The 14,034-nt window shown below is 38.0% G+C and overlaps 1 protein-coding gene across 1 annotated transcript in view; it reads left to right on the top strand.

Moving 5' to 3' along the window:
- MBD2 (methyl-CpG binding domain protein 2) overlaps positions 1-14,034 on the top strand; it is a 67,621-nt gene that overhangs the window by 35,362 nt on the left and 18,225 nt on the right. The window contains exon 3 of the mRNA XM_015103759.3: positions 322-459. Within this exon, the coding sequence (XP_014959245.3) occupies positions 322-459 (138 nt within the window). The remainder of the gene's footprint in view (positions 1-321; positions 460-14,034) is intronic.

The raw sequence follows: 14,034 nt of genomic DNA, 5'->3' as shown, positions 1-14,034 counted from the left end.
ATGGGATTTTCCAGGCAAGATTACTGGATAACCCACCCATAAATATGTATTTGTTTGCTTAAAAGTTGTTAGTATCTTGTTAATCAAATCAATTATGAATTTTATATAGAGAATTTTTTGACATTTTAAAGAACACGACACTTTTTATTATGAAACTTTACATAAGTCTTACATAATAAAGTCTTTAAAATGTACTTCAGAGTATTTAAAATGCTGAGATTGGGAAGTTGGCAATAATCCAAGTTAAAGTAATAGATATTGAATTAATAAGTAATTATATTTTTATATAATATTTATTAATTAAAACACTTATATCCGCAGGGTAAACCAGACTTGAATACAACATTGCCAATTAGACAAACAGCATCTATTTTCAAGCAACCAGTAACCAAAGTCACAAATCATCCTAGTAATAAAGTGAAATCCGACCCACAGAGAATGAATGAACAGCCACGTCAGGTAAGGATCTAGTTGGTTCTCCAGTTTTATTTTTCAGAAAATCCTGGTATCTTGACCAGTCATAGTGCAACTTAACTCTGGCTAAAATGGAATATATTTGGAAAGAAAATTGTTTTATGTCCTAGGCTATTACATGAATGCTGGAGAATAGCTTAAGACAATATTTAGATAAAATGTTTTAAGAAAAAATTAATTAAAAAAATAAAAAATTAATTTCACGGACTACCTTTTTATGCTTTTGTGTGACTGTACCTCAGACTTGGTTCTGCTCGTCTTAGCTTTTTTTTAAAGATTATCTTTCCAGGGAGAATATTTCCGAAGGGGAAGAAGCATGCAGTTTGTGTTGCTAAGTTTAAAAATATTTTCTATTATTCGAAAATGACATTTTGTTCTGATTTCTTATTACACGAAAGCAGTCCCTCCCCTTTGGAAAAACAGAAGTAAATAAACTTTGTCAATAGGGTATATTGTCCTGTGACTTCCATTTTTGTATAAATGGCATTTATTTTGCTCTTTCTTTATTGCTTCAAGCTGTATTCCACCAGAATCTTTTCTCAGAAAATAAGTATTATCTGAAAGGCCTCCCTGCCGCTTAATAATGCCACACAGCCCGGGGAGGGAGACTTGGCAAAATACTTGAACTCTCCAAATAATCTTGCGTACTCACTCCCTAATTGTGGTAAAAAAGGTTCAGGTGCTTGGTGAAATTTTAGTAGCAATTGGGGTGAGGGAGTGGAGGGAGAAACCTTGGTGCATTTTTTTCTCTCCTTTCTCTTCCTCCTCCCACTTAAGGATTAGAAACGCTGATTTACCTACGACCATTATCTTTGACTCTTGTGTCCCCTTTGGATGTCTCACTCCACCTTTTCATTTGAATTTTGTTTTTCACTAGTCCCTCAAGTGTCTCATCCGCAGACTTCATAAAGGACTGGGCCAAAACTTTCAGACAGTTGCTCTAGAAGAAGCTGCCTAAAGAAATGCAGTTCCCACATCCTCTGTAGTGTTTTTTCCTCTTCAGGTGAGCCAGGAAAACAGAAGATATTTGGAGCCACATTGGATCAGCATCTTGCTATAGATGTCTCAAGATTTGAAGTTCTAGACTTGCTTTACTGTTGGTCCCCAAGAGATTCAACAGGGGCCATGTAAGTGTATCACATCCAACATAAAGATGCGTACCTGCATGTGCCTTGAGGCTCCTGTCACCACTCAGGTTTCCGTGGGCCATTCAGCTTCCTGTGCCAGGCTTTCCCTTCTGTTTCACTCCCGCACCCACCGATAGTCACCCAGCCGCCGGCAGTTTAGATACTCGTCCCAGCAGGGAAGCAGTGCGGCCACTGTGAGCCTTGCCCACCTCGACAAAGCCGTTGCCTGGTTGTGTTCTTTCTTAGATACTGTCTAAAGTCTTGAACATCCTGTCCTTCGGCTTTTTGGTGATTTAAAAATTGTTTCTTTGTAAAGATTTTTTTTGTTAATTGAAAATTCCGCAAGTATGTAATTGGGTAAGACAGTTTGCTTCAAAAAGCCACAAAAATAAAGAAAGTGGAATAATGCGTCATGTTAGTTCCATATCGAAAATTTGAGTTGTCTCATTGAGAACAGATAGCATTTAGTAAATTTTATCCCCCTTTGCCCTTGTCAAATCATTCTCTGTAGTCTCTGAACAAATATTTTGGTTAAGGACAAACCAAATAGCAAATTATGGCCATTTTAACAGGAATTTGTTTTCTGCACCTAAGTTCAGTCACAGATTTTAAAAACTGTACTTATTCTAATTCACTGGGTATTTATCTGGTTATAGAGGTATTGGCAACCTAGATGTTTACAGCTGAAGTAACCAGATTAGTTGCTCCTTACTCTTTGGTACATTGAGGAGTTTTTAAGTTTTCCTTCTTTAATTAAGGTTTATAAGATTATTCTCAAGTGAAAAGATCTGTCAAAAAATCAAATTCACCCCCTAGTCCCCATACAAAAAACACATATCATTTTTAACCCAGATTTTTTGAGGGTTTTATCTTCATTTTAGAGCTTTCATAGACAGAAAGTGTTACAGATTATTTAGGTTACTTTTTCAAATACTTGGACTGTTTTTCACATTATCCTCTGTCATTTGACAGTTTTTGCTGGATGTTTTTGATTATACTGAGACATTAGTTGTCTCTCCCCCTTTATCTTGAACATAAGAACTGAGGTCATATTTGACTGCTGTCCCCCTAGTAGGATTTCAAAATATAAGACTGTGCCTTGAGTAAAAGTAGGAAAATGGTAGAGGCAACTTTGGTGTTAATGTTTTCAAAATCATGATCTTGTCATCCTGACTGTTTAGATTTGGGTCTTTTGGTAAAGGAAGATGCTGATTTTAATTATATTTTGACATTAATATAGCAAATGGCTGCTAATGAGCTATTATTGTTGAGGAGATAGGCAAAAAAATACATAGGCAAAAATTCTTCCGGTTTTGCTACCTTTTACATAGCTTCATCGAGCTAGATTAGTAATATGAATTGCCGGATATCTCATTTGGAGGAGATAGTCTGATCATAGAGTAAATAAATTAGCCAGTGAGGTGTCTGTTTTTTGAGGTTCCTGCATATATCAGTGTTTTTTATCTTAGCTGTAGATATCTATTTATTTGGCTGTGCCAGGTCTTAGCTGTGGCATGAGGGATGTAGTTCCCTGACCAGGGATCACCCCTGGGCCCGTTGCATTCGGAGCACAGTTAGCCACTGGACCGCCAGAGGAGCCTCTACCGTAACTGTACCACATTCTTTTAGGATATTTAAGCTAGTGGTTTTGTAATTCCTTTTGGAGTCTTGAATTTTGAGACCTAGAATTAGGATTTGATTTTTGGATCTTTTGCCTTGAATCAGTTTGAAATGTTTAGTCTACATGTGAAGCAGTCATAGAAATTAATAATTCCTGTTTTTTATAACAAAACTCCTATGCCTGAGTCTATCTATATGGCAGTCTATTTTGAATTCTTTAAAATATATGAACTATGAATTTCTAATATATTAACTCCTTGAAAATGCCTTAATTTAAAAAGTGCAAATTAGGGTACAACAGTAATGTGTTAAACAGAACTCAGCAGTGATTTCTGCCTGTAATTAATTATAAAGTAAGGATGACTTTTGTAAAACCTGGTTATGATAGTGTAAGTAGCTAGCCAGCTTTGTATATACTATAAACATATCTAGCACATGCTTGTCTTTTTATTAGATTAAAAAGAAATCTGGGGTGGGGATGGAGGGAACTCTACCAACTGTAAGACTTGTTATTCCAAACAGTAAGATCATTGAACTATCCTTATCTGGCCAGATATGTAAATCACATCCTAAATTCTTTTTAATCCGATTGAATTGTGATTTTGCTGTTACGGGTGTCTTTCCTAGCATCCTTTCAGTGTGTGAAGATCTCACATGTCTGTTTCTTTATTTCTTTAATGCTGTCATCTTTAACACTTTCAGTGTGTGAAGATCTCACATGTCTGTTTCCTTATTTCTTTAATGCTATCATCTTTAACATCTGGTCTCTTGCTTTTTCTCTTTTTTTAATCCACCAATCAAAGAAATTTCATCTTTGAGCTTCATCTTTTACTTCTTCCTTTTAATTAAACTTGCTGGGCTTTAGGTGTTTCTGATAGTCTTTGAATATAAATTACATTTCTTACAGAATATTAATTTTTTTTTTACCCAAAAGTAAATATTTAAATCACTGAAGAAGTGGGCTTAAATCTCCCACCTGACCCTAGATTTTTTTCTTTTTATTTTGTTAACTAATTCTTTGTTCAAAGGATATGAAACTTTCCTTTCCTCCCTTCCAGAAATGTCTTTTTAAAAATGTTTTCTTCCCCAGCTTTATTGAGGTATAGTTGATATGTAACATCATGTAAGTTTAAGGTGTACAATAGGGTGATTTGATATATGTATACACTGCAAAGTGATAACCACAAAAAAAGTTAGTTAATACATCTATCTCCTGATATAATTACCATTTTTTTTGTTGTGGTCGTGATAGTGAGAACATTTAAGATTCTCTTAGCAACTTCCAGGTGTACAGTACAGTCTTGTTAGCCATAGTCACCAGACTGTACATTAGATCCCCCCGATTATTCCTCTTTTAACTGGACGTTTGTACCCTCTGACCAGCATCTCCCCATTCGCTACCCTTCTTCAGCCCCTGGGAACCCACTATTCTTCTCTGTATTTCTGTGAGTTTGAGTTTTTGAGATTCCACATATAAATGAGATTCTCCTTTTGCCTTATTTCACTTAGCATTTGATCTCAAGGTTCGTCTACATTATCACAAATGGCAAGATTTCCTTCTTTTATGGACGATAGTATTTCAGCGTGGGTCTATATACACATCATTCATATGTCCATTGATGGACATTTAGTTTGTTTCCATATCTTGGTTACTGTGAATAAAGTTGCAGTGAATACGGGGGGTACAGTAGGTCTCTGAGGTGTTGATATCATTTTCTTTGGATACTTACCTGGAGGTGGGATTGCTGGATTGTACGGTGGTTCAGTGTTTGATTTCTTGAGGAATCTTCATGATGTTTTCCATCGTGGCTGCACCAGTTTACCTTCTCACCAGCACTGCCTGAGGGTTCCCTTTCCTCTTCATCCTTGTCAGCACTGAGAGCTCATCTTTCCGATAATAATCAAAGGGGGAATGTTTTTAAATGTTAGAAGAAACTTTCTAGATGAAAGATAAATTTTAAAGCCATGCATTTTTAAAGACATTCTATATAAAAATTCATAAGATACTTTAGTATTCATTTATTTTGACCCTGAGAATTTCTCCAGTTCAGTTCAGTTCAGTTGCTCAGTCGTGTCCGACTCTTTGCGACCCCATGAATCACAGCACGCCAGGCCTCCCTGTCCATCACCAAATCCCGGAGTTCACTCAGACTCACGTCATCGAGTCCGTGATGCCATCCAGCCATCTCATCCTGGGTCGTCCCCTTCTCCTCCTGCCCCCAATCCCTCTCAGCATCAGAGTCTTTTCCAGTGAGTCAACTCTTTGCATGAGGTGGCCAAAGTACTGGAGCTTCAGCTTTAGCATCATTCCTTCCAAAGAAATCCCAGGGCTGATCTCCTTCAGAATGGACTGGTTGGATCTCCTTGCAGTCCAAGGGGCTCTCAAGAGTCTTCTCCAACCAACACCACAGTTCAAAAGCATCAATTCTTCGGCGCTCAGCCTTCTTCACAGCCCAACTCTCACATCTGTACATGACCACAGGAAAAACCATAGCCTTGACTAGCCGGACCTTAGTTCAGTCTTGCCAAAAAGTTCAGTGCTCTGCAGAATGTCTGCTCCTCCTTCATGGTCTTTTTTTTCCCCTCTCTGAAAATGTTTAGTAGGTGTATGATTTAAAAAAAATTCACTGACATGTGTTTGTAGGCCTTTTTTAATTCACTGAGCAGTTAATAGGCGATAGAGGGAAATGTTTATCCTTTGCATGGAAAATGTTTTTGTCATTTTTTCCTCTCTTCTGCTGAATCCCTTAACTTTTCATTCTCTCTTTGTATAAGTTGTATATTAGCCTTCTTAGAATTTTCCTACTTCTACTTTTGTATTTTCTCTCTTATTATGATTGTTGTTTTACTTTCCAGGATGTTTTCTTGATTTTAACTTTTTATCTTTTTTTTTTTTGTGTGATGTTGTTTTTAATTTCCAGCAGCAGGTTTGTACATGGAGTTTTGCTATTCTTATTTCATAGCTACAACCTCTACTCTTAGCTCTCGGAATCTATTAATTATGAGGATATTTTTTGTTTGGTATTTGGTTTTTCTCTGCTTCCTGCATTGACTGTTCTGTTATTGTTGTTAATTTCAGTTGCTGTCTTTCTTGTTGACTGTTACGGATATTGCTTCAGTGAATATTCTAGTACGTGTTTTTGATTTGGGGTTTACACCAGAGTAGAGGTTTTGGGTCATAAGAGTATGCATACGTTCAGCTTTATTAAATGCTACCATCTAGTTTTCCAAAGTGGTTATACAGAGTTCCCCTTCTGCCAGCAGTGTGCAGTCGCTTCAAATTCTTGTTAACACTTGATATGGTCAATCTTTAAATTTTGAACATTCTGATATGTGTTTAGGGATACTTTTAGTTTTTACTTGCATCTCCTTGATATTTAATGATATTGTGCACTCTTTGTATGTCTGTTGACTGCATAGATGTCCTTTCTTTTGAAGCTTTTACTCAAGTCTTTTACGCATTGTTGTATTAACGGTGTCTTTCTTTTCTTCATTGACTTGTGGGAGTTCTTTGCATATTCTGAGTATCAGTACCTTGTCAGATCTGTCACACATATCTTCTTCCAGTTTTCGGCTTAACCTTTTCCATTTCCCTAGTAGTGTTTTCTTGGTAAATGTAAGTTCATAATTTTAAGAGACTTGGGAGGTGGAGTAGAGACTGGGTGAGTATGGCAGTGGGGGCTTCTAAGGTGCTGGTGATACTCTGTTTCTTGATCTGTGTGGTAGTTACATGAGTGTGTTTACTCTGTGAAACTTCAGTGAACTGTAGACTTTTTTTTTTTTTTTTACATTTTTCTGTATGTAATACTTCAAGTTATAAGAAGTAAAGGACATACTTCATCAGTCTCTTCCTTTTATTTCTGTGACATGTTTAAGAAATTTTTGCTTACTTAAGGTTGTCAACATATCCCTCATACCACCTTCTGAAAGCTTTGTTTTACTTTTCCATTTGGGTCTTTAATCCATCTGGAATTGACTTTTGTATATGATGCGAGGTGGACTGACTTTTCTCCGGAATGGATGTCCAATTGACTTAGCACCATTTACTGAAAGACGATTCTTTTCCCATTGCGTTGTGGTGTCACCTCTGTGATATATGAAATGTGTAAGTGAAAGTCTTGTGAAAATCTGTTTCTGGTCCATGCTGTTCCTTTGGTCTGTTTGTGCATGTGAATTTGTTTCTGCACTCTGTTCTGTGTCATTGGCCTGTTTGTTTTGTTGAACTTGATATCTAGTAGTGTAAGTTTTCTAGCTTCGTTATTCTTCATTTGAGATTATCTTGGTTAGTCTTGGCTATTGTCATTTCCACATACATTTTAGACTCAGCTTATCTGCTGCTGCTGCTAAGTCACTTCAGTCGTGTCCGACTCTGTGCGACCCCATAGACGGCAGCCCACCAGGCTCCCCCATCCCTGGGATTCTCCAGGCAAGAACGCTGGAGTGGGTTGCCATTTCCTTCAATGCAAGAAAGTGAAAAGTGAAAGTGAAGCCGCTCAGTCGTGTCTGACTCTTTGCAACCCCATGGGCTGCAGCCTACCAGGCTCCTCCGTCCATGGGATTTTCCAGGCAAGAGTACTGTCGTGGGGTGCCATTGCCTTCTCTGTCAGCTTGTCTAGTTTTCTTTAAAACCTGCCAGGATTTAAATCTATAGACCAAATTGGGGGCGAATTAGCGTTTTTGCAATACTAAGTCTTATAGTTACCTAACCTCATATGTCCCACCATTAACATTTTGTAGTTTTCAGTCTAGAGATCTGTTACGTCTTTCATTTGTTGATATTGTTGTTTTTTGATGCTATTCTGATTACATTAAAATTTTTTCTAGTTGTCTGTTGTTAATATGTAGAAATAAGCTGAATTTTATATACTATGTGTTCAGTTATCTTCCTAAATTAACTTATTAAATAATCAGTGAGTCTCTCCAACCTTATTCATGAACAAGCAAGCATATCATCTACAAACAAGAGTTTTACTTCTTCCTTGCCAGTTGTTAAACATTAAATGTTTTTTTCCTTGTCTCTTTTCACTGGCTTCAGATGCCAGTATAATCTTGAATAAAAGTGATAGCAGATATCCTCATTGGTTATTGTAATACCAGGGGATATTTTGAATGACTTTCCATTAAATATGATGCTTGTTATAGGTTTTTGTTTTTGTTTTGGTAAATATCCTCAAATTAAGAAAATTCACTTCAGTTTACTAAGAATATTTTTCATGAATGTGTATTGAATTTTATCGAATTATTTTCTCTAAGTAGATGATAAAATGTCCTTTATTCTGTTAACGTAGTGAATTACAGTGATTGGTTGATGTGAGAAATTGCAGTGCTTGATTTTTTGATTGGAGAACATACCTTGAATTCCTGGATTAGTAAGCTCAGTGTAGTCATGATGTGTTATCACTGTTTAGATTTACTGTTATTTTGTTTAGGATTTTTTGCATTTATATTCACAAGAAAGATTGACTTGCATTTTTCCTTTCTCATAATTTTTTCTTAAGGTTTTATTGGCCTTGTAGAATAATCTGGGAGGTGACCTCTCTGAATATTCTCTGGAAGAGTTTGTGTAAGATTGCTACTTTTCTTTAAATGTTTGGAAGACTTATTTGTGAAGTCATCTCAGCCTAATTTGTTGTTGTTTTTAAATTGGAAGGCTTGAAATTTTAGATTCAGTATATTTAATCAGTACATGGATGAATATTCATAGTTTCTATTTCTTATAACAGTTTTGAGAATGTGTTTTTCTAGGAACTTGTGCATTCCGTAATTTTCAAATTAATGGTATACGTTGTTCACCATTATTCAAAATATTCAAATAGTGTTATATTTTCTAGTAATGTTTTTCAGTTTTGTAGTATCTGTTGTATTATCTTTTCTCTGATGTTGGTAGTCTCTAGATGAAAGTTGGGATGAAGTATTGGGGGGAGCTTTCTTAACAAGTTTTGAAGTCGGTCTATACATGCGCATTTCCCCATGGAAAGCCAAATTAACTTATTAAGATAATATTTATTTTATAGAAGCTAGTTAGTTACACAATAAGTTAAGCTTCGTCTTATTTCCCACTTATTGCCTTAAAGTAATTTTCTAGTAATGTTGAGACTTTTGTTTTCTCATTCTATATTTGCTTGCTTTTTCTTTACTCTTCATTGTCATTGGCAGTTTTCTGAGTCCCTTTATCTTTAGAGATTTTTTTTTTTTGCATAAAACATGCAGTCGATTTTTTTTCTATCTGACTCGATGGTCTTTTCTTCTCTTATAGCTGAGTTGATCATTACAGTTATTTATTTTATAGATATGTTTGGTCTTGATTCTGTCGTTCTATTTATATACTGTTCTTATATATTTTTTGTCATTTTCTGGTATCAGTATTTTTGTTTTCAGGTCTGAGCTTTCCATTTAAGTTCTTACTTCTGATAATTTTGAGGATTGGTAACCTGATTTTAGTTCTAGTGGTTGCTCAATGTCATGCTTTAAATAATATGTATATATTTTTATTTATTGATTTATTGATATTAAAAAGGAAATAGAATCTATTAATGCCCCTGTATAAAATGAAGAATTAATTTATACTATTGAAATTAGTTTCAGGAAAGCTCTTCTGAAGGGCATCTTTTCTGATAAACAGCTAATGATAGCTCCTTACCTATCAGGGACCGAAGTTCTTGCTGTTGAATGGGGTTTTGCCATCATTAATTCCTCTGTTCAGCAGCATGTATTGTTGCATCTCTTATGATGCTGTGTGTGTGAGTGCTCTGTCGTGCAGTTGTGTCCCTCTCTTTGCAACCCCGTGGACTGTAGTCCACCAGACTCCCCTGTCCATAGACTTTTCCAGGCAAGAATACTGGAGCGGGTTACCGTTTGCTCCTCCAGGGGACAGGGATCAAACCTGTGTCTCTTGCATCTCTGGCATTGGCAGACAGATACAAACATATAATTCAGTCATGCATCCGGTCCTTATTAAACTTCTGATCTAAGAAGGAAAACAAACACTGAGCAGATAATCTTAGCTGTGTGGAAATGTGACACAGAAGAAATAAAGGAGCATACCTGTGTCCTCACATGGACGCTTGCGTATTAATAAGATTATTGTTACAACTTTTCCTGCGGGAGTGCCACATGAAAAGCGTAGGGGCCTTACGAACGAGTCTTCTGATTCCATGGTTGTCTTAGCATAGTAGTCCCCTTTCAGGTATATTACCGCCCACTTTGTGTAAGTTGTGTTCATGACAAAGTTCAGGCGAGCAGCTGCAGCAGACAGCTACTGTACCTCCATCCCCTTCAACTCCAGTTCTTGCCTGTTGTTTCCTCCTTCCATCTTCTCTTAGCCCAAATTGTTATCTTTTGCCTTAGCAAGAGATCTCACTACAGTTTGCACAGCCACATGAATCAAGCTTTTCCTTGATTTATGTAATAATTTTCTTGTCATTATCCAGCCTTTTCTTCCTAGGTCACTCCCCCAAAATAAGAGGGTAGCTCATGTTTGCCTTTTGATGTTTGCAAGCCATGGTATTTAAGTTAAGCTGTTTTTGCTGACCCAAACTAGATGACTCGAATATCATATGGGGTTGGTTTGAAATACAGCGGTTTATAAACTGGACAGCAGATTCCTTCTGGGCAGGAGGCATCATTTGTGCAGCTCTAACCCCATGTCTTGCATATTTAGCTTCTCATGAGTCACTGAATATAAAGTGAGCATTTTTGGGGTTTTGCTTTAGTCCGCAAATACATGACAGGATCCTTTGTTCTTTGATCAGATTTAGCAAGAGCCTTAGAAAAGTGAATAAGATATTCATTGAAATTATGAAATCCTAACATGAGAAAATACTCTGGGCAATTCAATAAAATGCTTATGTTTTCAAAGAACTTCTTCCCTTTTTATCAGTGTTTATCTTCTGAGGTATATAAGGCAGTTATTAGTATTTCTATTTTACTAGTGAAAATACATTCAAAGGGGATTAAGTGACTTCCTAAGATAGCACATCCACATGATGGTTGAGTCAGGACTGAAGCATTAAACTTTCACGGCAGGGTTTTCCTGTTACCCTGATCCTGCTGCTGTTTAGTCACTGAGTCATGTCCGAGTCTTTGCGACCCCATGGATGACCCCTCTGGCCATGGATTCTCCAGGCAAGAATACTGGAGTGGGTTGCCATTCCCTTCTCCAGGGGATTTTCCCGACCCAGAGATCGAACCTGCGTCTCCTGCATTGGCAGGTGGATTCTTTCCCATTGAGCCACCTGGGAATCCCATACTTAGCCATAAATTCATCCCCCCAAATTTGAGTGTCTCATATCATGCTCTTGACAGAGATGAACACTGTGTAAGTTAAAATTCATGTAACGACTAGATTCTAAAGGTAACTTTTATTTTCTCTTCTTTACGAAGTAGTAACACTTCTGTCTTCAAGTACTTTAAAAGGTATATTACATCTTACACGTTTTAAATATTTTCTTTCAGTAGAAAAAAATGCTTATAGTCCTATTTCTTTGACAGTTACTATCAGGGGTATTAATTTGTTGCTTAACAGTGATAGAAAATACAGAAACATACAGAAAACCATCATAAGAGGCAAACTTCCATAGATTTTCTGGCAGCAAGCGATGGCAACAGGGAAGTAAGGCAGAAGAGGGTTGAATCAGGAATTGGATTTGTTAATTAGAAGGTTACTGTGACCTTGGGCAGGTCAGTTAACATAATATTAGTAGAATGCAGGTTAGAAGGAAGGAATGGAAGATGAGGAAATAAGAAAGTTTCTCCCTTAGTGGAAGGAAGAAGACAGGTGGTTTGAAGGAGATGTAGTAAAATAAGGGCTTCCGAGGTGACTCCGTGGTAAAGAATCCACCTACCAGTGTGGGAGACGTGGGCTCTATCCCTGGGTCAGGAAGATCCCCTGGAGAAGGACATGGCAACCCACTCCAGTATTCTTGCCTGGAGAATCCCATGGAGAGAGAAGCCTGGCGGGCTGCAGTCCATGGGGTCGCAAAAAGAGCTGAACATGACTTAGTGACTGAGCAATAACAATAAGGTAAATAAGGACACTTTCTCTGTTAGCCGTGTTCCAGTGTATCCGCCATGTCAGGGGAAGAAGCCTGAGGAGGGGAAGGAGTAACCTGGAACGTGTGAGAGAAGGATTTGGGCATAGCTATGGGCAGGATCAGAAAGAGGCAGGAGAGGATATGACCAGGCATCGTGTGTAGAGAAGCCCTTAGAAAGACAGCAGGGTCCAGGAGACAGAAGGGAAGTGAGGGAAGGGTGAAGTGGTCCAGGGGCGATCTCCAGGGCAGAGCGGTTTGACTCGTTAGCAATTTTAGACAAATTTAGTTTCATTATTGAAATCTCTGTGTGTTTCTATATAGTTCAGTTTAATTTTTCCTCTTTGGAGATTGTAATTTCAAAAGGTAACAGTTGTATTTTAAGACAAGATATGAAATGTATATGAAGATCTGAGTTTTAAGTTTTCATCTGGCTCAATTTGGCAAGATGCTGTTTCCCTGGACTTTTAATTTGGAATTGTCCGGCCCCTACGGATAGCTACATACTAAGAATTTATGGAAGTTAAAGTGGTAAAAATCAGCTCCTGGTTCTGTTCTGTTGTTGCACCTATGCTTGAGCATCTGAAGTCATTCCGAATGGAGCTGTGTTGTTCTTGGTCATCGGTGATGTTTTTGCACACACGTGCGTTCTCTGATCCTATGGTTATGACGAGGAACTGCCTCTAAAATCTGTACACACACAGATGCTTTTCACCTTACAGGTTGAGATATAAAATGTCATGTTTTGGTCGTTTGAAATTCTGCATCTTTCAGTAGAAATGATCTCATAAATGGTTCTAGCGTCCCAGACCAGCCCACAAAAGACCATTAAGACGAAAGCCAAAGTGAAAGTGTTAGTCTCTCAGCCAGATCCGACTCTTTGCGACCCCAGGCTCCTCAGTTCAGTTCAGTTCAGTTCAGTCGCTCAGTCTTGTCCTACTCTTTGCGACCCCATGAATTGCAGCATGCCAGGCCTCCCTGTCTATCACCAACTCCCAGAGTTCACTCAGACTCACGTCCATCGAGTCCATGATGCCATCCAGCCATCTCATCCTCTGTTGTCCCCTTCTCCTCCTGCCCCCAATCCCTCCCAGCATCAGAGTCTTTTCCAGTGAGTCAGCTCTTCGCATGAGGTGGCCAGAGTACTGGAGTTTCAGCTTTAGCATCATTCCTTCCAAAGAAATCCCAGAGTTGATCTCCTTCACAATGGACTGGTTGGATCTCCTTGCAGTCCAAGGGACTCCCAGGAGTCTTCTCCAACACCACAGTTCAAAACGCATCAATTCTTCAGTGCTCAGCCTTCTTCAGAGTCCAACTCTCACATCCATACATGACTACTGGAAAAACCATAGCCTTGACTAGATGGACCTTAGTCGGCAAAGTAATGTCTCTGCTTTTGAATATACCATCTAGGTTGGTCCTAACTTTTCTTCCAAGGAGTAAGCGTCTTTTAATTTCATGGCAGCAGTCACCATCTGCAGTGATTTTGGAGCCCCAAGAAATAAAGTCTGACACTGTTTCTACTGTTTCCCCATCTATTTCCCATGAAGTGATGGGACCAGATGCCATGATCTTCGTTTTCTGAATGTTGAGCTTTAAGCCAACTTTTTCACTCTCTTTCACTTTCATCAAGAGGATTTTTAATTCCTCTTCACTTTCTGCCATAAGGGTGGTGTCATCTGCATATCTGAGGTGATTGATATTTCTCCCGGCAATCTTGATTCCAGCTTGTGCTTCTTCCAGTCCAGCGTTTCTCATGATGTACTCTGCATAGAAGTTAAATA

The sequence above is a fragment of the Ovis aries genome, chromosome 23 (genome assembly GCF_016772045.2).
Source record: "Ovis aries strain OAR_USU_Benz2616 breed Rambouillet chromosome 23, ARS-UI_Ramb_v3.0, whole genome shotgun sequence".
Lineage (NCBI taxonomy): Eukaryota > Metazoa > Chordata > Mammalia > Artiodactyla > Bovidae > Ovis > Ovis aries.
Note: the sequence above shows the minus strand (reverse complement) of the source record. Positions and strands in the feature narration are given on the sequence as shown.